This window comes from Micromesistius poutassou (genome assembly GCF_964030765.1).
Source record: "Micromesistius poutassou genome assembly, chromosome: 2".
Taxonomy (NCBI): domain Eukaryota; kingdom Metazoa; phylum Chordata; class Actinopteri; order Gadiformes; family Gadidae; genus Micromesistius; species Micromesistius poutassou.
This window is the reverse complement of record NC_140272.1, coordinates 19,854,960-19,881,439: the sequence shown is the minus strand read 5'-3', so window position 1 is coordinate 19,881,439 and position 26,480 is coordinate 19,854,960. Positions and strand designations below refer to the sequence as shown.

The 26,480-nt window shown below is 45.3% G+C and overlaps 1 protein-coding gene across 1 annotated transcript; it reads right to left on the bottom strand.

Annotated features, from left to right (window-relative positions):
* Positions 1 to 9,724: 9,724 nt before the first annotated feature.
* Positions 9,725 to 25,113, bottom strand: LOC311338237 (neural cell adhesion molecule L1-like protein; the record flags this gene model as incomplete). The annotated part of the gene is made up of 7 exons (XM_084463470.1): positions 9,725 to 9,929; positions 11,763 to 11,835; positions 12,988 to 13,119; positions 20,916 to 21,095; positions 23,609 to 23,731; positions 24,357 to 24,570; positions 25,108 to 25,113. 7 exons carry the CDS (start codon positions 25,111 to 25,113, stop codon positions 9,725 to 9,727), a joined length of 933 nt encoding a protein of 310 aa, XP_084319596.1.
* Positions 25,114 to 26,480: the final 1,367 nt, after the last annotated feature.

The window sequence follows — 26,480 nt, the reverse complement described above, 5'->3', positions numbered from 1 at the left end:
TTGTCGATAGAGAGTGAGAGGAAGAGCGCTAGAACCGGTGAGACTGATGGATGAAAATAGCGAGAGGGAGAAAGAGAGACAGAACCGTAGGCTGTAGGCAGATGGGCAGATTTAAAAACAGGGGGAGAGAGAGAGAGGGATAGAAGAGAGGAGAGGAGGTAGAGGGAGAGAGGGGGCTGGGCAAAACTAAGGGGGAATGGGGCCAGCAGGAGTCTTGGGTAGGTGGGTCGGGCCAACGAGTCATCAGTCATGAGCTGAAGTTGGGACAGGGGCCTCTCCCCTCCCGGTGTGGAACAGGGCTCAGCCTGCACGTTATATAGTATGCTGAAGTTGTTATTGCTGCACTACAGTATGCACACCGATTCATAGGAGAGTGCAACGATGTGTTCAATTTCAGATTCATTGCATCTTTGTTGTGGATGTGTTTTGGTCCTAATGCAATGCTTTAAATGTTGGAAAATAAAATGATGCAAAGGAATCTTGAATAGAGATGAGCTCAGTAATCACTGAGCTCATGTGTGTGTGTGTGTGTGTGTGTGTGTGTGTGTGTGTGTGTGTGTGTGTGTGTGTGTGTGTGTGTGTGTGTGTGTGTGTGTGTGTGTGTAATGCTTACACACACACACACGCAGACACATTCAACACCGACATATATTATTGTCCAAGATAACTAAGAAAAAGCACAAGAGACATATTACACAACCATGTTAATGTATGTGAAAACAGGTAGCATTTGAATTTGGGAGCGTATTCACATTTGCACATTTGAGAGTCATAGGTAGGGCCGGCCCAAGCCTTTTGGGGGCCCTAAGCAGAATTTGTTTCAAGCCTTTGGACTCCCACCACCGTGGAGTCATCTGTGCTTGATGATTAGAATTTTTTAATTTGGTAGATGTGATTTCCTGTATTCTGGTGCATCTTGGGGATGGCCAGCTGGAGAGGGGCAATACCTTAATTAGTTCAGATTCATAGCCTATAACCTGACTTGCAGGGCCTGCACAAGCAAACTAATATAGCACTGGGTTTAGCTGCCCCCAAACCATACGTCTAGCCTATATTTTGCTCCATATTTGATTAGATACATTCAGGGTTCCACACAGACATTGTGACATAAGCATGAGTTTCATGATTTAGAGGGCTTTTAGATATATCACATCACATGTCGTGTGATATTTATCTGAGGGGCCCCATTCAGACATCAACCCATAACCCATTTTGTATGGTTAAGGAAGCCCTATTAAGACATATCACACTCTGGATTTGATCTGGGGCCCCATTGAGAGGGTCATCCACCCCTGTAATAATATAGTTGTTATTTACCCCAAACCAGTGTATTTAACCTCAGAGGGTACTGAAATCACAAATCACTCTATTTTAAACTCTCATATTTGAAGTGAAACTTAGTGAAACGTTTACTGAACTTGAATTTAAAAAAAGTTCAGTAAACCACACTGGCCAGGGGGGGTGGCCAGAGGGCCCCAAGCAGCCGCTTAGTTCGCTTATGCCTCGGCCGGCCCTGGTCATAGGGGATTTATTTATGCGAGGTGCACTTTGGGTAATTAAGAAATATTGTTCACTTCCCTCAGCAATGCTTCAATGAGTACAAAATGGCTTCTAGGATCACGTCTTCATTGAACCACACCTTGGGGCAGATGTTCGATTAGCCTCGAGCATTTCAGATATAGTTCATGTGTAAACAGATGAGAAGTCTTAGCGTCTTAATGCAATTCAAAACTAATTTAAAACTTTTGACCTTTTTCATAATTATCCGCTAATCTAGTAATTACAGCAAATACGTGGTAAATGTTTTTCAGGCATGGGTCACCATTAGGTGTAATAGGCACTTGTTCATTAGCTTAAGAAAAAATAAAATTGTGATTACCCACTGGCGTATGGAAGATACCCAAGTACATGCAACAGACAAAAACAGTGATCTCGACAGGGCCTTGGGTGTGATGGTGTGATGGTGGTGGTGGTGGTGGTGGCGGTGAGGATGTGGGTGGGAATGGGGGAAGCGTTGGTGCTTGCTGTCCTGGCTGAAGCAGGAACACATGGCCAGGGATGAGTGGAGAGGGGAGGTCAAACAGAAAGCCACATGGCTCTGAACTCCTGAAGCAGACACCTCACATTCTGACCCAACAGCTCTGGCCGGCTTCCAGACACATCCACCAACAGGCTGAGAGGAGAACCAAGGATGCCCAAATGCCCATATGCCCACGACACACACACACACATGACACACACAGCACACACACAAATATACACACACTTTCCTGCCTCTCTCTCTCTCTCTCTCTCTCTCTCTCTCTCTCTCTCTCTCTCTCTCTCTCTCTCTCTCTCTCTCTCTCTCTCTCTCTCTCTCTCTCTCTCTCTCTCTCTCTCTCTCTCTCTCTCTCTCTCGCACACAAAGTAGCACTATACACACTCCTTCCAAACACCCCGCGCCCACACACACACACACACACACACACACACACACACACACACACACACATAAATAAATACATAAATGAATACACACACACACACACACACACACATGCAGTCTACCTTTACTCCACCGTATGTTATTCCATGGTGGACCCTCCCAAATCACTGGTCGCTAAACCCTGGCTCAACATCTGTGTCTCTTTCAGATCTGTCAGCCAACACTGTGTGCTGAACACAACTTGGCCACAACACACACACATGCATGCATTGACTCACCCCCAAACACACCTACACACAACCTCCCTAGCCCACGCACACAAACACACATGGACAAATACACTTACAGAAATACATGCACATAAACGACGGCATATGCGCACGCACACACACACACACACACACACACACACACACACACACACACACACACACACACACACACACACACACACACACACACACACACACACACACACACACACACACACACACACACACACACACACACAGCTTTCCCTGCATACATGCACACACAAATACAGCCCAAAACCTCCTCCCCACACAAACATTTTTGTTTAAACACACACAATCCCTTAGAAGAGGGATTGTGTGTGTGTGTATACAAAATAACACACACACAATCCCCCAATCCGCATTCACACAAACCCACTTTCACAAACACATGCAGAAAAACCCAACACATACACGGACACAAGCACACTTACATAAATGCACACATTCATACACGAAAAACACACTTCCACAAACACACACACAAACCCCAACACATATATTGCCCCCACGCACACACATCACACAAACACATTTTCACAAACATTCTCACACAAACCCAACACACACACACATTCACACAGACGCGTGTTTTCACAAACACGAGCACACACACCCTACACAAAGAAGCACAGCCACATCCCCCCCCCCTGGGCACACCGGCTGTGTGTGCAATGTAAGATGCTGGGTGTTGCGCTCCCCAGCAGATAATGACCACCCTGAGAGAGATCAGAGAGCTGCTGGAGGGCCCTCGGTGGGGCCCCTCATCCTGGGTTGTGGGGGAGCAGGGGGCGGCGGGGGGGCCGGGGGCTCACACAGTTGACATTGCAGTGTCATCATCGTTATCCGGGTGAAAGAAAAGTTATTGTCGGTCAAAGGGGTGGTGGGGAGTCGCTTGAAGATCAACTCTGAAGTGTAATCATAGCGCTGGTTTACATGCTGAGGAAGGCGGGCGTGGGAGTGGATCACAGAGGACATTAGAAACCCTTAAAGGGATAAACACTTTTTCCTTACGGTTATGTATTGCTTCTGTATGCAATACTTAAACGGCTTCCTCTATCCTTGCCCGGGGACGAATATTTATTTTTCTCCACGGCGCACGTTTACATTAGGACAATGTCACACAATGACGTACTGGCACATACCGTCATAGTTCAGCGGCTCCAGCTGGGTAATCGTAAGGTAATAAAAGGTAAAGCTAACGGGATGTTACTCAACCGAATAGTGCAAATAAATTATTTTTTCATAGAGCGTATTGTCATCTATTAAAAGTTTCCCTGGCAAACTTCAGAAGAAATTAAATTCCTGAGAGGCCGGACAGACTGTTTACCGGCTCACTCGACAAACAGCAGCAGCACTCACATAAACCATTATTATTAGTTTCTTACTCATAACCAATGTACCCGCAGTCTAGACAAAGCACAACTAAATAACCTTAGTACTAAATAGAATACCAAGGCTGAATAAAAATATAAATAAATCTTTGCCCGTTCCTCTACTTAAGTTAACACCCCTCCTCCCTTTTCAAGAAGTTGCTACTCGCGGGGAAAATGTGTTGATGAATGAAGCTCTCATACAAAGTGAGTTGCTGACAGCTCTGGAGACCTAGGGACCAATTCATTTGCAGCGCAAGTGCGCTACGTTGAGATCAGTCCTCCCTCAGATGTCCCAGAAGCCTGTAAGCTTTGAAATAGTCACAGGCTCCGGGAAGAAGCAAAAAAAAATGTCACAGCGCTCTTCAAATGAATAACTCTTTTAGCGCGAGAAGCACTCGCGCGACGGCAACTGCCACAGATATACAGCGGCGAGAGAGTGGGGGGGCGCTGCTCAAAGGATTCCCATTTCATCGAATATCCCGTTTCTATTCAGATTTTTATCTCCTTCTTGGTGCAGATGTGCAATAAGCCGCTTTAAAATGCCGCTTGTCTGTGATGCAGATATATTGTGATGTCAACGTATGTGTTAGGCCTGTAACGTAGGGGGAAGTCAAGGCGAACAAAGGACAGGCCTAATGACGCCATTTTGTGTGTTAAGAGGCTGCTCAGGACGAGATTATCATTAAGGTTTAGTGCTATAAAGGGAATAGCGCCTATTAGACATTGATTATTACAAAAAAAATTGCCTGTGAGATGTTATAACTGTGGGGGGGGGGGGGGGGGGGGCATTAATTTAAAAGAGAACTTGTTCTCAACAGTTATTTTCCTCCAATAATGCCAGGAAGCCAGAGCTTCTGGGCAGTACGTGGCACATTGATTAGTGTGCTGTATTATGTATGATCCCCTCTGTGATGTAGATTAAACACTGGTGTGGATGTGCTTTGTTTTAAAAAAAGAGAACGGAAAGCATGAGCGAGCGAGCGTCCCCCTCGTGCTGGGGGCCAGTGACCCGCACCCGCCCCTTCCTTTATACCCATAATGCATTGCAAATGCTCCGCAGACGCACTCCGCTTCGCTCCCTGCTGGGACTTCCATTAGATGTACAATGGAACAATTTGCCCACTGCTTTTTTGAAAATGCAGGATAAGGATTATGTAATGCTGTTTAAGGTCAGCTTGATGCATTACAAGGGTAAATGTAAACTAACCACTGAGATCTTTTAAACACACGCTCAGTAGGAGACCTGACTCACAGCCTTGGGCCGTGTTTGTTTCCGCACACCTCGGTATAAAGGGTTCAATATATAATTTATACAATTAAGCCATTCTCCACTTTAATCTTGCTACCATGAACAATTGATTATGAATTAGTTCCCCCTTTGAAGAGAGAAGAATATCCCAGTATTAACCCTAGGGAGATGTTCAAAATGAAGTTAAATTCTGTGGTTTACGGTGGATTATGAAATATCACAGGCTTTGCAGTACACCTTCGGTGGTTAGGGCTACAACATGTTTTAGTTTTCATTCAAGGAATGCTGGCTCCCCCTGAATGTATAGTGTGATAGTGACAAAAGGCCAATACCTCACAGTGTTAGCCACCACAGCAGGCTTGTATTTCATGTTCAGAGCTATTTGTTTTGCTAATCCATATGTTTGCTAATCCATGTATTTCGGTGTTTCTACACAGACCAAGCGGTTCACCAAGCCTTAAGCTTTAGCTTTAATTGCATCCTGACTCGTATTTAGTTTGAATTCAGAAAGAATTGTCTTTCTGTTGTTTAAAAAAAAAAATATATATATATATATATATATATATATATTTATATGCAGTGTTGCAGGCAAAACAAGGGCAGTGGGTGAATTGGGAGGGAGTGGAGGAGAAGAAGATAAAATGGAGAGATCTATGGAGCATGGAGGCTAGCAGGATCAGATTCATGATAGGTGCTACATATGATGTGCTCCCATCTCCCCAGAACTTAAATCAATGGTTCAGGGCTGCCAACTTTTGGGTTTTTGCTGGCGTGAGACTCTGTAGAATCTTGTAATGCATACCTTATAGCAGAGTCCGCGGGTGTAAATGTTCACTGTGGGGGGCGGGGGGGGGTTGGATGGACGTGAGAGTGAGAGAGAGTTGGCAGCTCTGATGGTTGGGTGAGGATGAGACATGCACACTATGTTCCTGTGTGTGCAGCCTCCGCCATATCCTATCGGGATGCAAGGTCAGCCTCTCCCAGGAGCGGTATACGTGGCGTCACATAACCAGGTATTGAAATGTTTGGCAGAGGCTGTTGATGATAAACGGAGAGAAGCTAATTCATCAGCCGCTAGTAAAGAGGGAAGGCAAATTAACTTTGTGCGGGAAAGGAGGGGGAAAAGGCTAGACCATTTAGAGGCAGGCGGGCTAAGTAATGGAGGAGCCTTATTCGGCAGGTTGTTGTCCCTCCTCACATTGTTAGCACTCGGCTAAGACCGGATATGCTATTGTGGTCGGACTTGGAGAAGATTGTTTATTTCATTGAACTTAGAGTTCCTTGGGAAGACAGAGTTGAAGTAGCCAAGGAGCTTAAGAAAGCGAAGTATGCTGAAATGGCTGGAGAGGCAGCACAGCGAGGCTGGAGTACGCGACTAAGGCCTATTGAAATCGGCGCGCAGGGGTTCATGGCTAGATCTGCTACTAGCTTGCTGACTGAACTGGGCATTTGTGGACGTCTGAGGCAGGCGGTTAGTAACATGTCCTTGGCAGCAGAACGAGTAAGTGAATGGCTGTGGGTAAGGACAAAACATACTTTCTGGGGTGCAAGCTAAGGTAAGCCAGCTGACTAATGTGCTAACGTGTTTGTTTGGTCAGGGTTAGGGGTAGGGCTAGGGGTACGATGCAGGAAAGAGAGGATTTAGATGCATTAAATGTGGCAATGTGGTGGCAGCATTACGCTGGTTTCATTGTTAAGCCCTCAGGAGGTGTCGTGGGCCTAACTTAACGAAACATCTGTGAAAGAGGGTGCCCACTTGATAACCCCAATGAAATGCTGCATACTGCATTCTGCTGTATTTACTGCTGTTAGTTGGGCCATGTGTCTCGTGTTTTTCAACTTTGGTTGGTAGCTCAGTGGCCAGCGTGCTTATAAGGTTGGTTTGGGCAGGGGCTTCTGAATATGTGTTTTCCTTGGATTTTGGCACAAGGGATTATAACATCTGATCCTGTGTATTAATGAAATATATATACTAATCAGTTTTCATTTTGGTTGGGCACCGGGTTCCTTGATGCGTGAGGTGGACTCAAATTAGCATGTTTGAATTAGCATGTTCAAATGAGCATCAGGTGGCTACATCAGAAACAGGGAGAGGAAGAAACATATTTTGCATCCGTTTCAGTTCATTAGGACAAAATAGATGGCGGAAGTGGTTGATATGATCACTGCTGGTTTCAGTGCTCAGTTAGATTGTGCTTCACACATTCAGAAGCAATGTCAAGACTAAAATTGCTGGATTTCCTTCTTACATACAATTATTAAATTATTCTCATTTCATCCCTCAATTTATTTTAAATGTCAGAATTTTACCTAACCATTATTCCAGTCTTTCTTTTTGTGTAAAACCTTTTTAGTTCGGCAAAAAGGACTGCAATAGTTGTGAAGTTCTAATGTGTCTGTGTGTCCGCTATTTTAAGATCTTTTCTTTTCTTGGTGTCAATGTGGTTCACACAAAGGAGTGTTACAAGGCTTTGCACCGTTCAAAACAAATCATGGCAAACTAGGTTTATCTTAATGAATGATTACTTGAAGAGCTTCTTCTGTAACCGTTAAAGGTCAATATCAAGATCCCTCTGTCTGAAGCAACAAGGCAGATAAAAGGTGAGGCGAAGAGTCACTTTGGGCTAATTTTTATGTAAATGTACACTCACGTGTGAAAAATACACACGTGTCCATGTTTTATAATTGAGCTATGAGCTATAAGTCGAGTCTGTGTACCTTCATTCAATCCTATATTGGCGATACATAGGCATAGTCATATCAGTATCGCAGAGGTACAAAAGTAAAGCAATTTTAATGACATAAAAAAAACACCAAATCGACATTATTAACATGCAAAACAAGCTGTATTTTTTGACAGAGGTCGAAGTTCAGCGGGAGCTTCTGTTAGCTCTGTTCCTGCCGAACCCAACAGCCGTTCGTGATATTAAGAACAAGTAAGGCTTTTTTTGAAATAGTGTAATATTGATGAAGCTTTACTGTAACAAGCAAGGTTGTGAAAGATCATTTTACAAGCCACCAGAAGAAGAAAGGAACAGTAATATGACTACCAAAGAGTCCATTATCTATTACAGTAACTATAAAAAAAAATAAAAAGACTGTAATGAGATTCTAGGTTACGTTCAAATATATATATATATAGATATTGTTGTAATACTGTAACCTAAGTTTTTGGGGTGCACAAAAACAGAAACAAGTGTATGTGCACATTTGATAATATTGAATAATTATAATAATACAAATATTTGTAAGTGCTGTGGTGTGATACGCAGCTGCGTAAGGCAGTGAAGGATTTGTAAAACATTGTACAATGTCCGTACCATTTAGTTACTTTTGTTGAGACACTTGTAGTAATGAACAGTTGCGGTCTTCCATAATTTTTAAAACAGTTACAATCCTATAGAATAGATTTTAAAAAGATCCGCTCCAAATCTGGTCATTAGAATTTCACTCACAATAATAAAACAAAACTAGATTAAAAAAAAAGAAAAAGTTACCATTGTACTGGTGAGGATTCGTGATATACGCTTTACCATTTCTGATAACATACTCAAGAAGACAATAAGATAACACCACAAATGATATTCCCTTCCAATTGATGACTCATCGATTTGTTCCAATGCCCTTGGTGTTACGTCAAGTAAAACAATAAAGCAGAAAGAAAGAAAATAAGTTAATAATCAACCTCTGTACACATATTACATCATATTTAATGGACGGATTTCAATATATAAAATGCAAATAGGATCTGCTTCAATTGAAAACTATTATTGGCTTGATATCCCAACCCTGTATTGTTTGTGTGCTACGGTACACGCGACGGAGAGACAAAAGCGTTTACCTTTTTTTTTTTTTTTTTTTTTCATTTTCAATGTACGTACGTACAAACTTGACCATAGAATTACATTTACAAAAAAAGCAAAAAATAAAATAAAAGAAAACAAACAAACAATATTTGTATGGTCATAATAATAACCAAAAAAACAAAACACTCCACACATACACTACAATGTACAGTATACAGAATATATATATACAGTATTTAGTAAGGGCCATTCTCTTATAAATTGATAGGGCGGCAGTGGTGAGTGGGGCGATTGGGCGCGTATGACGTGGCCTTATAAAACCAGGACGGCAGTGCAGTCGGCAGTTACACATTCCAGATCACGTTTCAGACCAATTTGTGCTCAGATAATGTCTTCCTTCCACCCCCCCCCCCCCCCCCCCCCACGATTTCCTCATCCTGTCGAAGAGAAGGGGGATGGTGCCTTGGAGTCTGGTGTTGTACCTCCTCCATCCCTCCCTCCCTTCCCTCCCCTCCCTCCCTCCCTCCCTCCCTTCCTCCCCTCCATCCCTCCCCTCCAATTGTGTCATGGCTTCCTCACGCCGGGGCCTGGGCAGGGCCTTTGATCTCCGTGGATACCCTCTTGTCCTTGTGCCCGGTGTACTCGCCGATGAAGGAGCCGTCCTCGTTGAACTGGACCTCCTGGTCGCCGTAGTCCACCAGGCTGTCCCCGCTCTCCCCGCCCGCCATCTGGCCGCTCAGCGAGCGCTGGCTGCCCTTCAGTGGCTTCTCGTCGTTGTCACTGCGCCGTCACGCACACACACACACACACACACACAAACAAACCCATAAACGCACACAAGTAAAGAGGTATAAAGAAACCCCCACACACACCCACACACAGAGGAGAGAGGGATTGGAGATTAGAAATAACCTTGTTTCATTCATGGCTTCAATCTGTGTCTGCATTGGCCGTCACAGGGTGTGTGCAGGGGTGTGTGTGTGTCTGCATTGGCCGTCACAGGGTGTGTGCAGGGGTGTGTGTGTGTGTGTGTGTGTGTGTGTGTGTGTGTGTGTGTGTGTGTGTGTGTGTGTGTGTGTGTGTGTGTGTGTGTGGCTACAGGCTGGAACTGCTGAAGTCTCCATACCGCAGTAATTGGCATTAGCATTCACCTCTTGCTGACCGGTGTAGAATAATCACACAAACGCACTGGGCGAGACATTTGTAATTTGTTAACACCCTTTGTTCCTCGATTAGGGCTGACAAAGGGACATTCTGGGGGGTGTGGGGGGGAAAGGAGGGAATGGGAGAAGGGAATAAAGGAAAGGGGAGGAATAAGGTATGGTAAGGTAAGGTAAGGAAGAGGATAATAGGGCAGTGACATTAAACAGGTTACGGATTCTCACCCTGCTGGAGTCCTATCAGAATATGTGTGTGACAATGTGAAATGAGAAACGGAGAAACGGCAGCTAGGGCTTATTATGAGGTTTACTATGATAGGTGATGGAGATGTGAGTCCTTATAATGCACAGACTGGGTTTCAGTGTCAGGGGTGTGAGACCAGTGCCATCATATCAGATGGCATACTAATAATAGTAGCAGGGCAGTTGGGTGGTTTCATAGCAGTAAGGCTGACACACTGTTGCAAGGGTTATTATCTGAGTTTTATCAGCTCCTGTTTATGGGGAACATAAAAAGGGGTTCATCGTTAAAAGTAAAACAGAAATCCCAATGGGGGGAAAAAAAGTCTTTCAGATCCCATTACCGCCTGTGTTTTAAATTCTCCGTCACACAGCTGGCCTGGAGAGGTGTGCAGTTCAGCCAATCCTGGATGATTATTATATGGAGATTTGTAGCGTCTGCGTTTTGTGCCCCCCCCACACCGATTGGGAGGAACACACAGGGAGTCATACAGTGGAGGTTAGTCAGTTATGAATTGGACCACTATAGGATTAATGAAACGTGACCACATATTACTGCCCCGGAGATGAGCTGCTTTCAATTATACTGATTGGTTTCCACCTCCTGCTGGTCACTGGCCAGCCACACGTTTAGCTCGATTCCCCAACAAAGCAGCAGCAGCAACCGAACCCAAGAAAGATACGCTAATAATACAATCGTAGCATTCCTTTCAAGTGCCGGTGATGTGGCTTAACTAGTTAGCAAAATTGAAACATTGACCATCGCAACCCAGGCTTACACTGCACGCATTAAACACTCTATTTGTAGAGCAGGGCGGCTAATCGCTAGGGAGCACAGTGACGCTTATTGGTTGAACAGCAAAGGCTTATTCGGGAATCCCCGTTGCTGTTTAAAGCGCCTCCGTTTCATCGGGGCTAACGCAAATGTCACATGTGCAACGTTCGGAGGCGGGGGATGTGTAGGTACGGTTCTCTTTTATAATGAGGATCAGTAAGGACAGAGAGAGAGAGAGAGAGGGAGAGGGAGAGGGAGAGGGAGGGAGAGAGAGAGGGAGAGAGAGAGAGGGAGAGGGAGAGAGAGAGAGGGAGGGACAGGCAATGAGAGAGAGAGAGAGAGAGGTTGCAACAACCGTTAGCATATCACAAAATGTTTCTATTATGCGCAAACGAGAGCGCTGTGGTTAAATACCCGCTCCGAGGTAGTTGCGCTCACCTGTATTCACAAAATGTGTCATCATTCATGCCCTGGGACTCCAGGTCTGGATGAAGGTCTTCTTTCTCCTTTACTGCTCGCCAAGAAAAAAAGAAAAGCAAAAAAGCATAATGTGAGATTCTTTTCCGGTTTCCCGCCAGAGCTTCTGTAGAGGAGGACTACAAGGACTCGCTTCAGAGTCATTCTAGTGTTTACCCTGAGCCTGACGCAGTTTCATTTTGTTCAAGAGGAACAAAAGGTGTTTCCCAGGGGCCCGGCAAAGCGCAAACACGTCTGAGAGCGAAGGGGCTTCACCCAAATCCGAAAAAATAATGACAGTGTTTAGGTAATGTTCTCCAAAGCCGAATAGAAAATGAACAAATGAGAGAGAGAGGGACAGGAGAGAGAAAAAAGAGCTATGGAGGCTATGAGGGCAACCAGAATAAAAGCCTATTAAGAGGGATGGACAAAAAAACAATGAGAAAGAAAAACACAGGTGTGCGTTTTTTTTATTTCTCCATTTCTGCTGACGGAGTGGAGGGAGGGCTGGCCAGGCAACCTGGCTGATGGCTGTTAGCAGTGAATGGTGAAGCTGGTAAGGGCTCTCCTGTCCCCAATAAAGAGAATAACATTAAAATACCGCAATGCTTATGTCATCATTGCCGACCAGGTTGCCCCCGAGTAGCATTAGCATATCCTCAGCATATAGACATCATGTTGTTGTTGTGTGTCTGCGCTTGTATCAAAAAATAAAAGGCTGTCAATGCAATACAGAACTCGAATGGTGGGAACAGATTAGAATTTTTACTCGTGGCAAAAGCAAAAAAAAAACATTTTAAATTTTTTGAATAGCTATCGAAATGGTATTTTTTTCGGATTCCTGTTGGAACTAAACACCATTCCATCTCATGTATTCCTGATAGCATTTGCACTGATCTGTCATTTTCCTTCCTAGCAGCAAACACCAAAATGGAAATATAATGATGCTTATACCATCAATTAGTTATCATTCAGGGAGATGTGTCCTTCTGTGAGTGTCTGTGAGTGTCTGTGTGTGTGTGTGTGTGTGTGTGTGTGTGTGTGTGTGTGTGTGTGTGTGTGTGTGTGTGTGTGTGTGTGTGTGTGTGTGCGTGTGTCTTTGCATGTGTAAACATGTATGGATGCATGTACGTTTGCCTCTGTGTGTGTGAGTGTGTGTGTGTGAGTGTGTGCGTGCGTGCGTGCAGTTCAGTGACGTAATACCCACCGGAATACTTCCCTCCTTTATTTCTGTTGACAAAGCAGGCGATGAGCAGGATGAGTGTGAGCAGGGCGATAGTGGACATGAGGCCGATGAACCAGCCCTGGGTGGATATTCCTTCGTGGGCATTGGCTAGACCTGCAGAGAACAATGACCACGGTGACTTTGACTTGCCTCCGCCTTTTCATCGGGAACACTTTGATTGTGCGTTTGTATATACAAAGCCCTATCTGATGCAGGTGGGGTGGGCTGTGTGTGTGTGTGTGGGGGGGGGTGGTGGGGGGTGGGGTTGGTTGTGTGGTTGCCGCAGTGGAAAGGTTCCAATATTAATATTAAACAGCTAATCCCCTTGTCTAATTAATCAAGCGAGGTAAAAGCCATTGAAATGCAATTCCTCACGGCGAGTCCACACACGGCGTCCTCAAATCAAACACTATTGGCACCGGGAAGAGGAAAAAAAAGAAAAAAAGCAGCCGCACCAGCACCTTAAGTCGTCTTCAAGGGCGCACCGGCACTCTACTCGATGAGCCATTGACTTGTCCCCGCTGATTTTTGTCAGTTTGTTTGTTGTTGTTTTGGATGATGCTTTTGGGGGCTCTCTTGCACCCCCTCCTCACCTTTAGCCCCCCCCCCCCCGTTTCCGGCTAACAGCGACAGAAATAATAACGGTTGCATAGCCTATCAACCTTGTCTGTCCTGACATTGAAGCCAAGCCCCCCCCCCCCCCCCCCCCCCCGACACCCGCCACTCGTGTTGTCCTGTCTGACCCCCCGCCCCTTCATCGACGTGTGACGTCTTACAAGTTTTAAACTACCTCTGAACTTCTCCACTTACCTTTACCTAAAGAAAAGTTGAGGAAACCATTATCAGGGGATATAACTCAAGAGAACGCTAAAAAACTAGCTGAGTTTGCGGAACTATCACACACACACACACACACACACACACACGTTATCAGTGGCCAGTTTTAAACCCAGAGTAGACTGACACCCTGACACAGACAAATAAACCGGAGGGTAATATTAAGGTGATGTGATTAATATGAGGTCTGTCCCTATGTTGTATATGCAATAAAAGCCAGAATCCTTGTGGACCCGTTTGCTTTGCAGGGCTGTAGTTGATATTTGCAGACATTTCAGGAGCAGATAATATAGACGAGGCAGCGACTGACAGAGTTGACACGAGATGAGAACAGAAATGTTGGAGTAGAGGCTACGGTTGGCGGTGGTGTAAGGTTAATGGTGCAGCAAGGACATAAATAAAAGCAGTATTCATCATTTCTCCACTTCTGCTGTCCCAGTTATTCATGATAAAAAAGTGAAGAAATTGAACGGTAATGGCAGGTGAAGGCTGTGACTTAAAATGAAATGAAAAGGACAAGAAAAATGTGAAAGAAACAATGCTAGATACATAATTATGTCATGTATACATCTTTTTTTTAAATATATATATATGTCATAGTCCTTGGGGATCTTTCATTAGATTATCTTATCCTATGGAAAACATCATTCATCCTATCCATTCACCAAAGTATGCGGGGACGTCAAACCACATGAGACATGTGTCAAACCGCGGACACAAGTTTGTGTCCGCGGTCACGGCTGTCCGTGCCGATCAAATAAGCACAATTCCACTTCATTTTCCTACGGCACACATGCAAAACCCCCTCTGCCTGTCCTCAGCTGAAGTGCACATGTTTACCCCAGGTGATAATTCGGCAACACAAGGACAAACACCTGGCTCGACGCGCCCACCCCCCCCACCCCCACTCCGATGAGTGCGCATGACATCGCCACAACTAATCGTGATGGATTAGGCCACCGCTATGGTAATACCCATTGTTGTTGTTGCTGTTGTTGGTGTACAAGCAACTTAAAAAAAAAAAAAAATGAGTCTCGCAGTCCCCCGGCCTAAAAAAATAAAAAAATAAATATCCTACAGGCTGATAGTCAGCCACGCGACACTCTGTCACCTCCATCTTAATCCTGCCATTACACGCCGCGCAAAGCAGCTGCTCCCACAGCAGGGATTGGCTGGCCTAAAAGCCCCCCCCCCCCCCCCCTCTCCCCTCCCCTCCCCTCTCTCTCAAAGTCACAAGCATCTTTTTCGGGGGGTGTTGTGGTTGTTTTTGTTTGTTTTTTTTTTCAGTGCCAACGACCGAGAATATTGCAATCCCCGCCGCCTCTCAACAGCCTCCACTTATCCACTTATCTCCGTGTTCAGAAATACCTTCCCCCTAGCGAAGAGCCTCCACACCTCCCCACGCTCCACAAGGACACCTGTTGGTGGTTCCTTCTTAGATTGAACTTTTGTGCTGTCTTGTTTGATGCTGGTGGAGTAGACACCCCGCTCTAGGAAGGAGGGACATTCCATCCGCATGGTTACAACCCACGGCAAATTTGCGCTACTTTTTTTTCAATGCTAGTCCTACTATCGTTGGCGAAAACATACGATTTTTACACAATGATGGTCTTATTGAGCAACAGTGACAAAATGTCATAGATGATGTTGGAGATCATATAATGCATATTGCTAAATTAAACAACAAACTATTTTGGGTATACTGCCCCTTTAACTTGATGCAGCAAAGGAGTTAGTGCTGTAATAAAGGACTGGTCTTGTGGTTGAGAAGGAAATGCTTTGCAGACCCATTGGCATCTTCTCCCTTATTAATAGTGGTACCAGCGGTACTGTTGAAACAGGTTTCAAAGACACAGTTGTCAAGCCCCTCCTTAAGGAACTCATACCTAGATCCCTCTATTCTCAACAATGTCAGACCCGTGTCTAAATTACAATGTCTTTCAAAAGAATATTCACAGTTCATGTCATGTCTGAATTACAATAACACACTTGAGAAATAGAAATCTGGTATCGGGGCCCTCCATAGTACAAAATCCGCCCTGCCTAAAGTATCAAAAGACCTATCTATCTGAATACCATTATAGGCCTTAATATAGGCACTTTCTCTCCACCCTCAGACAATATTTCCTGGGGGGTCCCCAAGGTTCTGACCACGGACCAAATTATGTATTCAATTTACATGGGCTTTGAGGACATACTGCTGGATGGCTCAAAAGTTCCTTCAATTAAATAACAACACTGAAACTGAATTATTCGGCCCTCCTGATTCCACAAACATAATTACTTAAAAACCTGGGCCAGCTAGCTGCCGACGTCAAACGCTCTGCCAAAAAATATTCACCAGCAAAAAGTCTCGACTGGATTACTGTAACTCCCTATAATTTGGGAAAGCTCAGTCTTCTATGTCACGCTCACAACTGGTCCAAATGCGGCTGCCAGGCCTCTGACTGACTCCAGGAAGATGGACCACTTCACCCCTGATCCACCCGTCACTCCCCATATGCTTCAGAATATATTGAACAATTGTAATGTGTGGTTTTCAAAGCCTTGCTTGGGCTGGCCCCTTCTTGTTTGTCAGATATTATCTGCACTCCTGCGACCCCCATGGTCCGCAGGTCATCTGACCAAAGCATCTTTGTCATTCCTCGGTCTATATTGAAGCTCAAGGGAGATTGTGCCTTTACTGTTTCAGTCCCTAGATTAGGGAACAACCTTTCCTACTCAGGAAAGGTCGCCCCCCTGCATCAACACTGTTAAACTAAGGTTAGAAACAAATTGCTGCTCCTTACTGACTGCTCTATGGGTAGAAGTTTGTTTGTGTGTGTGTGTGTGTGTGTCTCGCTGTGTCTGTGCGTGTGCGTCAATACGTGTTGTTGCCCTGTTTTGACTTCATTGTTCTCTTACTCATTGTAATCTGTTTTGTTTCTTATACTGCTTGCTTGCCCACTGTGTGGCATCTAACTGAACAGCACTTGGGTCAACTATGGTCCTTTTATAATAATGCAGTTCAAATGAACCTGATTAGTCTGAAAAATATGTCCATGTATGATCAACCGTTTGATATAACGCTAGATTCTAGATGGATATTGTCTGGTATTTTTGGGCCATTACGACTGCGGGTGGTGTGATAGCCTAAATGTGCACTCCTCTTAGGGCTGCACATCCACATTACTAATGAATATTTATTTTTGGAAATAATACCAAAATATCATAATGTAGGAATTAATATTGTTCCTTAATCTTTATTTTGACAACAACGCCCCAGCTTTATACCAAGAAAAATACATTAGTAGTACCTACTATCTGTTAAAGGCTGCAGTGCCTATTAGGTTGAATGGGATTTGCTAGCTGCTCTTTGCTAGCTGCTCTTCTCCTGTGTGTGTGTGTGTGTGTGTGTGTGTGTGTGTGTGTGTGTGTGTGTGTGTGTGTGTGTGTGCGTGTGTGTGTTGTGGCAACCCGCCTCGTTGAGTGAACCCGCCTTGGTTTAAAACAGCACGCAAATCGGTTGGGTGTTAAGCCACAACGGCCCGTTTAATCAAACAATAAAGTCTTTCTAAAAAGAACTAAAAGACGATCGGGCGGCTCAGCCACAACAGCTGGACTCTCCGTCCACCCCAGCCACGAGAGAGCCCTGAATGGCTGTGGAAGCCTCTGCCTTTTAAGCAGGTTTCCTCCCGGCTCCTCAGGTGCTCTGCATCATGTTGATTGGGACTGGGCCCGGGTTGCCACAGTGTGTGTGTGTGTGTGTGTGTGTGTGTGTGTGTGTGTGGGTGTGTGTGTGTGTGTGTGTGTGTGTGTGTGTGTGTGTGTGTGTGTGTTTCATATCCGTATGGATTGAGTTGGTTGTTGCTGTGGGGGACGATTTATATGCTTGAAGGTGAGGAGGAGGGCTGATGGAGGGGCTAAAATGAAGGACTAATCTTGCTGCCTAGCACTTTGGATTAAACTGCTGTAAACTATTTACTAGTGAGTGCTAGCATACATGTTAACTTTGCATCTAAATAACTAGCATTCTTATATGTGACAACAAGCATAATAATAATAATAATAAACAAACAAGTCATCCATCAGTTCCTTGAGGAAAGTTTCCAAAGTTAAAGTTTCTTCTACACACGATGTGCTAAAAAGTCTTTAGAGAGGACAGACTTCACCCGGCGCTTTAAATCACACACGCCTGCCGTTTAAGATTGTCACCGGGACAAACTCTCACTGGGGTTCACAAGAAGGTGAATCACTGTTGAATTTACATGTAAAGTAGTACATGTCAACATCCTGACAGTGTACTCACACACACGCACACACACACACACACACTTGGACCTTTTTATAGTCATTATTTGAGGCAGGCTACCTGACCCAAAACAGGCTGAGCGTAGCTCTGTTTGAGTCCCAGCCGCTGCACTGAGTGTCCCTGTCCCTGTGGATAGCTGTCATTTTGTACCGTATGCCTTCTCCCATACAAGTTTACTATTAAAACGTATCAAAAATAATACATTATACATTGTATTCTTTATCAAGCTGTTTCTTCTTCATGTTTTCCTGGCGAGTCACACTTTGTCATTCATAATTAGACGACAGGGTGGATGACGGCGTGGTAACCCAGCGCGGTATAAATGACCAGGTAAAGCACCATTTGTTTTTTCCGTGGCGTGACTCATGCATGCGGGGAAAAAAGCCGACTGTTGCTAGGCTATCAAAAGTTGATATCAGAGTCACAAATGAGGCTAGATTAATAGGACTCGTAGGTTTCAGTGTTGCCGTCATGCATGAAGCCGTCAGACTCTGGCTGAAGGAGAGCTTGGCGTTGGACTAATGAAAGTAGGCATGGAAGTGCTCTCTGTTGATAATGGGGGCAGCAGACAAGGTCAATTATCCACAGATGACTGGTGTGTCTAAACCTTTATGCAGGTTCACCCTTTGTGCAATTCAATGCGTTTGAGAGGTTCTGTCTGCGGTCAAATCCTCATGCTTTATTTTCTTGTATGCATTTTTAGTAGCCGGCTGCTCTACTTGGACTAAACCAACCTTCAAACTTTCAATTCAACGTTCAACTCTGGAGCAGAGTTTTTGTTTTGTTTGAATTTTTGTGTGGGGGCATCCGTGGCCTACTGGTTAAAGAGTTGGTCCGATAACCGGAGGGTGGCCGGTTCGAATCCCGACTGGTAGACAAAAATATGGACGGGGGAGTGGTTGTGCAGCACTCTCCTATGTCCTCATCCACGGTTGAGGTGCCCTTGAGCAAGGCACCTGAAACCCCCCCTGCTCCCCGGGCGCTGCACTGCGGCTGCCCACTGCTCCGGGTGTTCACCGGCTCCCGGATGGGTCAAAAGCAGAGAAAGAATTTCCCCCAAAAAGGGACAATAAAGGGTAACAATAAAGGGTAACTTAAAACATGCGGATGAAGTTGTTATTGTGCTCTCTGAGGGCGACCTGTTTGAGAATATTTGAGCTTTTTGGTTGTCTAACCCTGTGTGTGAGCAGAGATCTGCTACTGTAGTCAACAGGAGAAACCAGAGTGAAGGCTGGAGGGCAAACTAAAGGATTAAAAAATAGAAGAAAGGAGAAAAAAAAGCAATGCTTGGCTGAGCACAGTCACACTGCTTCCATCCATACAGGAATACATACGGCTGCACACTGCCTTTCATAAAGATGCACTCATGGACACACGCACTTCATAAAAGACAGCAATAGTAGAATAGGTATGACACATAGGACATTTGACTGTAATGCCGAAGCTACAATAAGTACATCCAGGAGCCGTTGCTATACTAAATTCATGTGACACAACTTTAAAAGCACAATGTGTTTCACTGGAATGGCTGGTATTTCACAATGTATACATTTTTCATATTGTAAAGGCTATGTCCATGAAAGACCGCCCATGCACATCGCAAATGCCGCCTCTGCACGCTATTGTGATGGCACTTTTGTAAATCCATGTGCATTCTCCCATTTTCCCTCTCCTCTTCCTTGAGATCACTCACGCCAAAGCCCACAACCCACTTGACTGGAATTGTAATCAACTTGGGACACTGATAAGGAGACAAAAAATATGAGAAAATAAATTACATGTTTTCGGTAATAAAATATTATATCCTTGAAGGCCTCTCATTAAGACCCCTATCTGGCGACATGTTTATGATTGCACAACTCAATATCAAATCCTCCAGTTTCCCCCGCTCAAAGCAATTTTCTTCACTGGCTGATTGTTCCATAGCTTACATTCTCAGGTCCAATCAATAAGCACTTGCCCCTTGAAGACAGTGACAAATGAAACACACTTCCACAGCCATATAAAATTGTTTATCCACAAAAACAAACCGACATGGAGATTTGAAAGAGCTTGGCTGCCCCTGCATGTATGCACATATATATATATATATATATATATATATATATATATATATATATATAAAGAGAGAGAGAGAGAGAGGTTACTCTGATACATTGGCAGAGCCAAAGAATGACCTAGCCTTGTCGTCTGGGAGAATTCAAGCTTAAAATTAAATAAATGCCTAACCCTTGTTTTGGATTCTCATAACTATCCTGTACTATCTGGCGCATATATATATATATATTTTTTTACTTTTTTGTGCAGCCCTTAAAAGTTATAGTTGCTCCCGTATTGATTTTCTGCTTTGATAGTTGCATTTAAAAGTCACTTGGGTCAAAATGTCTGCTGGATGTCTGTGAATTTAAATGTGACTCTGCGAAAAGCAGGATAGTGTGGTAGCTAGGTAGTGACGATAGCCAGAGGAAATGTTGTGGGTGGGAGTTCTAAAGGTCCACAGTCTGTAGGCCTATCGGCTTCTGAATGGAGACAAAAATGGATGTAATCCCCTTGGAAGCTTTATGTTCCAAACCTATTCACGTCAGCATGCATGTTTCATTTGTGGTAAATATTTAAAAAGATTGTGACACAGTGATGAGAATGTATTACTTATTTTACTGCACTAAATATAAGATAATTGGTTGGACTTGGGGCCCGATGTACTTCGACAAGTGGGCCACAGCACCAAAACGTTGGGGTAACCCAGTGCTCAAAGGACTGTAAATGATGAAACAGTACTCACGCGCTTTCGCCGTGGTGGTGCTGTCTTCGGTGACGGTGGGCCCACAGCCCACCGTGGTGCAGGAGCGCAGGTAGAACTTGTATCTGCTCAACGCCTCCAGGTCCTTCAGGGTGAGCTTAGTGGCCGCGGGGTCACTGATGTTCACTGTCTGCAAGGGCCCCAACTCCTCGGTGTCGTTGACTAAAACACACAGCGGCGACATGGGATCAGACTAGTGCATCACTACAACAATGGGACGAAAATGTCCTAATATTGTCCTGATACGGAAAGAGCATTCTAATGAGAGGAGAATGTCATTATAAGATATGAATGTGCACATGGGGTATGGTTGTCCTCATAAGGTATCCTCATAGGGTCAAAATGTCTCCATAAGACTTGAATGCCCTCGTAAGGTAAGATGTTCTCAGATTGCCAGAATATCCTCAGAAGATTGGCATGTCCTCAGAAGACATGGATGCCCTCATAAGGTCAGACTGTCCTCATTAGGCTAGGATGTCACCATTAGGTAGGATGTCCTCATTATGGCTGGACCAGTGTTGTGCAAGTTCATACTTCACATGAACTAGTTCAAAGTTTAGTTCATACAAAAGAAAATGAATCAATTCACGTTCATAGTTCACCAATTCAGTTTTGAACTAGTTCATGTTCAGTTCATTAAGTTTTTTTTCGAAACTGCCCATCACTACAATCTCATATTGTTGTGGATATTATTTGTACACCTGTTTCATTCATCACAACTAAGGCAGTAACTCTATTTAATAATCATGTCATCTGGACCCAAGTATCAACAAAAACGGAACTAGTTCAAGTTCAAGTTCTTAAAAATATGTTACGTTCAGTTCAAAGTTCATAGAAAAATGAACTCGTTCAATGAACTAGTTCTTTTGAACTAGTTCATTTTGAACACTGGGCTGGACGTCAATATGAAGCACTCCGGGCGATATGTTGCTATGGTGATGTTGCATTTTTTACAATTCCAGTATTTTGAGTCTATTATTGAACGTCATTCTTTTAGGAATTCATGCTATAAAATCCAAAATGATTATCTTCTCTTTCTCCAAATCGCACATGTTTTTCCTGTGAGCATGCTACGTCACTTTCGGTTGTCAATTCTGTCCTGTTAAAATGACGATCCGGTTTACTGTGATCATCATCTGGATCATCATGGATTCATCATCTGAATCCATGTGAACATCCTGGCAGAAGGCTAGAATGTCCTGATCCTCTGGTTTACGGTTAATCTGGGTTTTAACGGAACAGTATAAGTGTGCTGCAGGTTGTTGAATTGACACAGTAGCAGAGTGACCCTCGAACAAAACGTGAACTCTAATAAACCACAATTTGTAGCCAAATTGATTCCCACCTCCCCCTTCCCCAAATTCCCTGGTGCTAAGTGTAGTTAATGACGTTACAAAAGGCCCTCGCATTGAAACTTGTGAAGCGGGAACTCAGTGAAAAGCTGCCCCACCCCCCCCCCCCCTCCCCCCCTCCTCCCTCCCCCTCCCCCCCCCCTCCCTCTCATATTAGGTAGGCGTCATTCGGGAAACATCTGTGGTGCGACGGTCTGATTTCCGCAGTGTCGTCGGTGCCGTAGTGACAGCTGGCTGGTTTATCTGCAACATTTCACACATGACTTCCTTCGGTTCTACTTCAAAAAGGGGGGTGAAAAAAGAGGAGCAGCGCTTCAAAGAGTCCATCAGCCGCCTAGTGCCACCGCGCCGCCACAATGACAGCGTCCTCCGCTTACACACTCCATGACGTTTGGCCCTCTCCTGCAGCTGCAGGAATCCAACTCGATTAGCCAGGAAATGCGTCTCCAATTACTCATTAAGCTTTACTGTGGCTTGTGTTTCCGGATACTCAGTGAGTGGTGGTGTGTGCCCATGTGTGTGTGTGTGTGTGTGCGTGTGTCTGTGTGTCTGTGTCTGTGGATCTGCCTGTGTGTGTGTGTGTGTGTGTGTGTCTGTCTGTGTGCGAGTGTGTGTGTGTGTGTTTGTGTGTGCACCGACCCCTACACACTAAACAGACCCCCCCCACGCATGGACGTAAACCAAATCAAACATAGGCATAGGCACCTACTCATACACACACACAAACACACACTCACACACACACACACACACACACACACACAGATACACTGTCAGCAATAATTGTGGCGTGGCTGAGTCCCCGGAGGCGTTGAGCTCTGGTGAGTAACACCAGAGCTCTTTACAGGCTGTGACACCGCGGCCCCGGTCAGCACAGGTCCAAGCCAATGACGGTGACATATAGGCCAATCAGAGCAGCCCCGCCGCCGCCGCCCCCACCTCCCAGTGACATGTCCGCTCAACAGCCACTCTGACCCTTCACTGACCTCCAACCCCCCCCCCCCCGCCACCACCACCACCACCACCACCACCACCACCACCTCCCACCGCAGCCCCATTAGAGCTCCCCAATGATTTTCTTCGTTCCGGCGGCACCACCAGCGGCTGGCCAGGTTACACAATCAACCCAGAACCATAGATCTCCCGGGCTTCCGCCTCCACCCCCCCACCCCCCCCTACGAGACCTGCATCTCAAAACAGGGCCGTTCGCTCTTTCTCTTCACGTGAGCTCCAAGAGACACCATCATCCCCGTGTTGGTGTGTGTGGTTGCTGTGGGCTGATGCTGTGGGCGTGCTGGCGGTGGTGCAGGTACTACTACGCACTGAGCTGGTACTGCAGCTGGTAGCCGGTCAGGATCCCGTTAGGTTCCCGGGGAGGAGCCCAGGCCAGGGAGATGGTGTGCTTCTGGACTTCCATGACCCTGAACGCAGAGTTTTTCTCCGGGACTGAAAAACACACACACACACACACACACGCACATGCACACACACACACACACACACACACACACACACACACACACACACACACACACACACACACACACACACACACACACACGAAGGTCAAACACACAAACAGACACGGAGAGCAACCCAGTTCTCCTTAACTATTCTAAGATATAACCCTATTTTCGACTCCTTTCAGGGGCGGGGCCAAATCAATACTCCCCCCCCCCCCCCCCAGTTTTACTCTTTCCTTCCCTCTCTCTCCCTCGGCGCTCTTCCTCCTCCCAACAACAACACAACCCCCTCCCTCACCCCCCCCCCCCCCCCCCGTCTTCCTAACAACCATAGCAATGTCCTCAGCTCCCCCCTCCCTGCTCTCCCTTCCCCTCTCCCCCTCCTAAGAACCAACCCAATCCGCCTGTGTCCTCCCTCACCCTTCTCCCCCCCTCTCTCCCCCCACTTCTCTTCCCCTTCCTCTCACCCGCCTCCTCTTCCTCCCTTATCGTTCTCCCCCTTTGTCCCCCATCTCCTCCATCCCCTCGGGCACACAACCATCCTAACCACCACACCCCCCCCCCCCCCACCCCCGCCCCCATCCCCTCCTCCTCCTCCTCCTCCTCACCTCCCTCCGGGGTCCTGAAGCTGACCACGTGGCTGCCCGGCCCGTTGCCGCGGCCGTTGAAGCTCATGACCGTGAGGCTGTACTCGGAGAAGGGCGCCAGGCCGGGCAGCAGGCCGTGGCCGCGGTCCCCGGGGAAGGCCAGCGTGTGGCGCTCGCCGTGCTGCTGGCCCTTCTTCTTGGCGTCCGTCAGGCTCCGCAGGCGCCACCAGTTCACCTGCACCAGCGAGAGAGAGAAGGAGAGAGAAGAAGAAGAAGAAGAGGATGAAAATACTACGATTAGGATTTGAATGAATTCTAAATTGACAAATTATTGCCACACTGTTGTGCGCACATTGCATATATAAACAACCAATGTTCACTAATGCCCACAAAATGCTCGAGTTCCTGGCTTCCTCGGCATTGCAAACAAGAGGCTCGTTGCTCAAGCTTCTTGCTCAATTAATGTGTATGTGACAAGGAACCAGAAACGTCTGGATAAGAGTGTCAGCTTAATGAGAATTCATGGTAATCTGTTGGTTACTTGTTCAACACGCAGCGATTACGAACGGCACACATTACATTCTTGAATTCCACAGCTTCTCAACAGAGCTTCTCTTTCGCCAACGCTTTTATCCAAAGTGACTCATGTTGACTATAGACGCATGACATTAAGGAGCAGGGTAGGGGTTATGTACGCGCTCAGGGATGCAGGTAGACTGTGGACATTAGAGTTTGAAACCCAGAAACAAATCCATTAGACTATCCTGCCCACTTCCATACATTCTTTATCCATCCAGTGGCGCGCCCAGACATTGATTGTAGGGGTTACCAGATCTCAGCCTCGGAGAATCTTGGGGTCACACATGGCGTACACCTGAACCGAAATCCATAATTTAATTAAAGGAACTCTATTAGGATTTAGTATATAGGCCACTTCAAAACAATGTAAATTTACAGAATCGCACACTGATATACTTTGGTTTCTTATTTTATAGCTACTGTGACTACGACTACTACTGATGTAGCAGGTACCAGGACTATTACTGGTAGTGTAAAATGTTTTGTTCCACAATAATCATGTATTAATGTCTGTATATACACGTGTTAGGCGAATCAATGTTTTTCAAAGAGGCTACTTTCTCACTAAATGCATCTTCCTGCTTTCCTTAAAAACAAAAAATACACAGCTTCATCATTGATTTAATGTAATAGCTCCTGATGTAAAATATACGATAGAAGCATCTTATGCATAATAAGCATATTATGCAGCATTGGCGACTCTCCAGGGCAGCGATTGGGTTGCATCAGGTTGCATCAGGGTGGTCATGCCCCCCCTGGCCCCCCCTTTGGGCCCCCACTGTATCCGGTGTGTGTTGGTGAAAGGGAGGCACTCACCGATGGGGGGGGGCGGTTTGTGTGTGTGTTAGTGTATGTCTGTGTTTGTGTGTGTGTTAGTGTATGTCTGTGTTTGTGCATGTGTGTGTGTGTCTGTGTTTGTGTGTGTTAGTGTATGTCTGTGTTTGTGTGTGTGTTAGTGTATGTCTGTGTTTGTGTGTGTGTTAGTGTATGTCTGTGTTTGTGTGTGTGTGTCTGTGTTTGTGTGTGTGTTAGTGTATGTGTGTGTGTGTGTGTGTGTGTGTGTGTTAGTGTATGTCTGTTTTGTGTGTGTGTTAGTGTATGTCTGTGTTTGTGTGTGTGTGTGTGTGTTAGTGTATGTCTGTGTTTGTGCGTGTGTTAGTGTATGTCTGTGTTTGTGTGTGTGTGTTAGTGTGTGTCTGTGTTTGTGTATGTCTGTTTGTGTGTGTGTTAGTGTATGTCTGTGTTTGTGTGTGTGTGTGTTAGTGTATGTCTGTGTTTGTGTATGTCTGTGTTTGTGTGTGTGTTAGTGTATGTCTGTGTTTGTGTGTGTGTGTTAGTGTATGTCTGTGTTTGTGTGTGTGTGTGTTAGTGTATGTCTGTGTTTGTGTGTGTGTTACTGTATGTCTGTGTTTGTGTGTGTGTGTTAGTGTATGTCTGTGTTTGTGTGTGTGTTAGTGTATGTCTGTGTTTGTGTGTGTGTGTTAGTGTATGTCTGTGTTTGTGTGTTAGTGTATGTCTGTGTTTGTGTGTGTGTGTTAGTGTATGTCTGTGTTTGTGTGTGTGTTA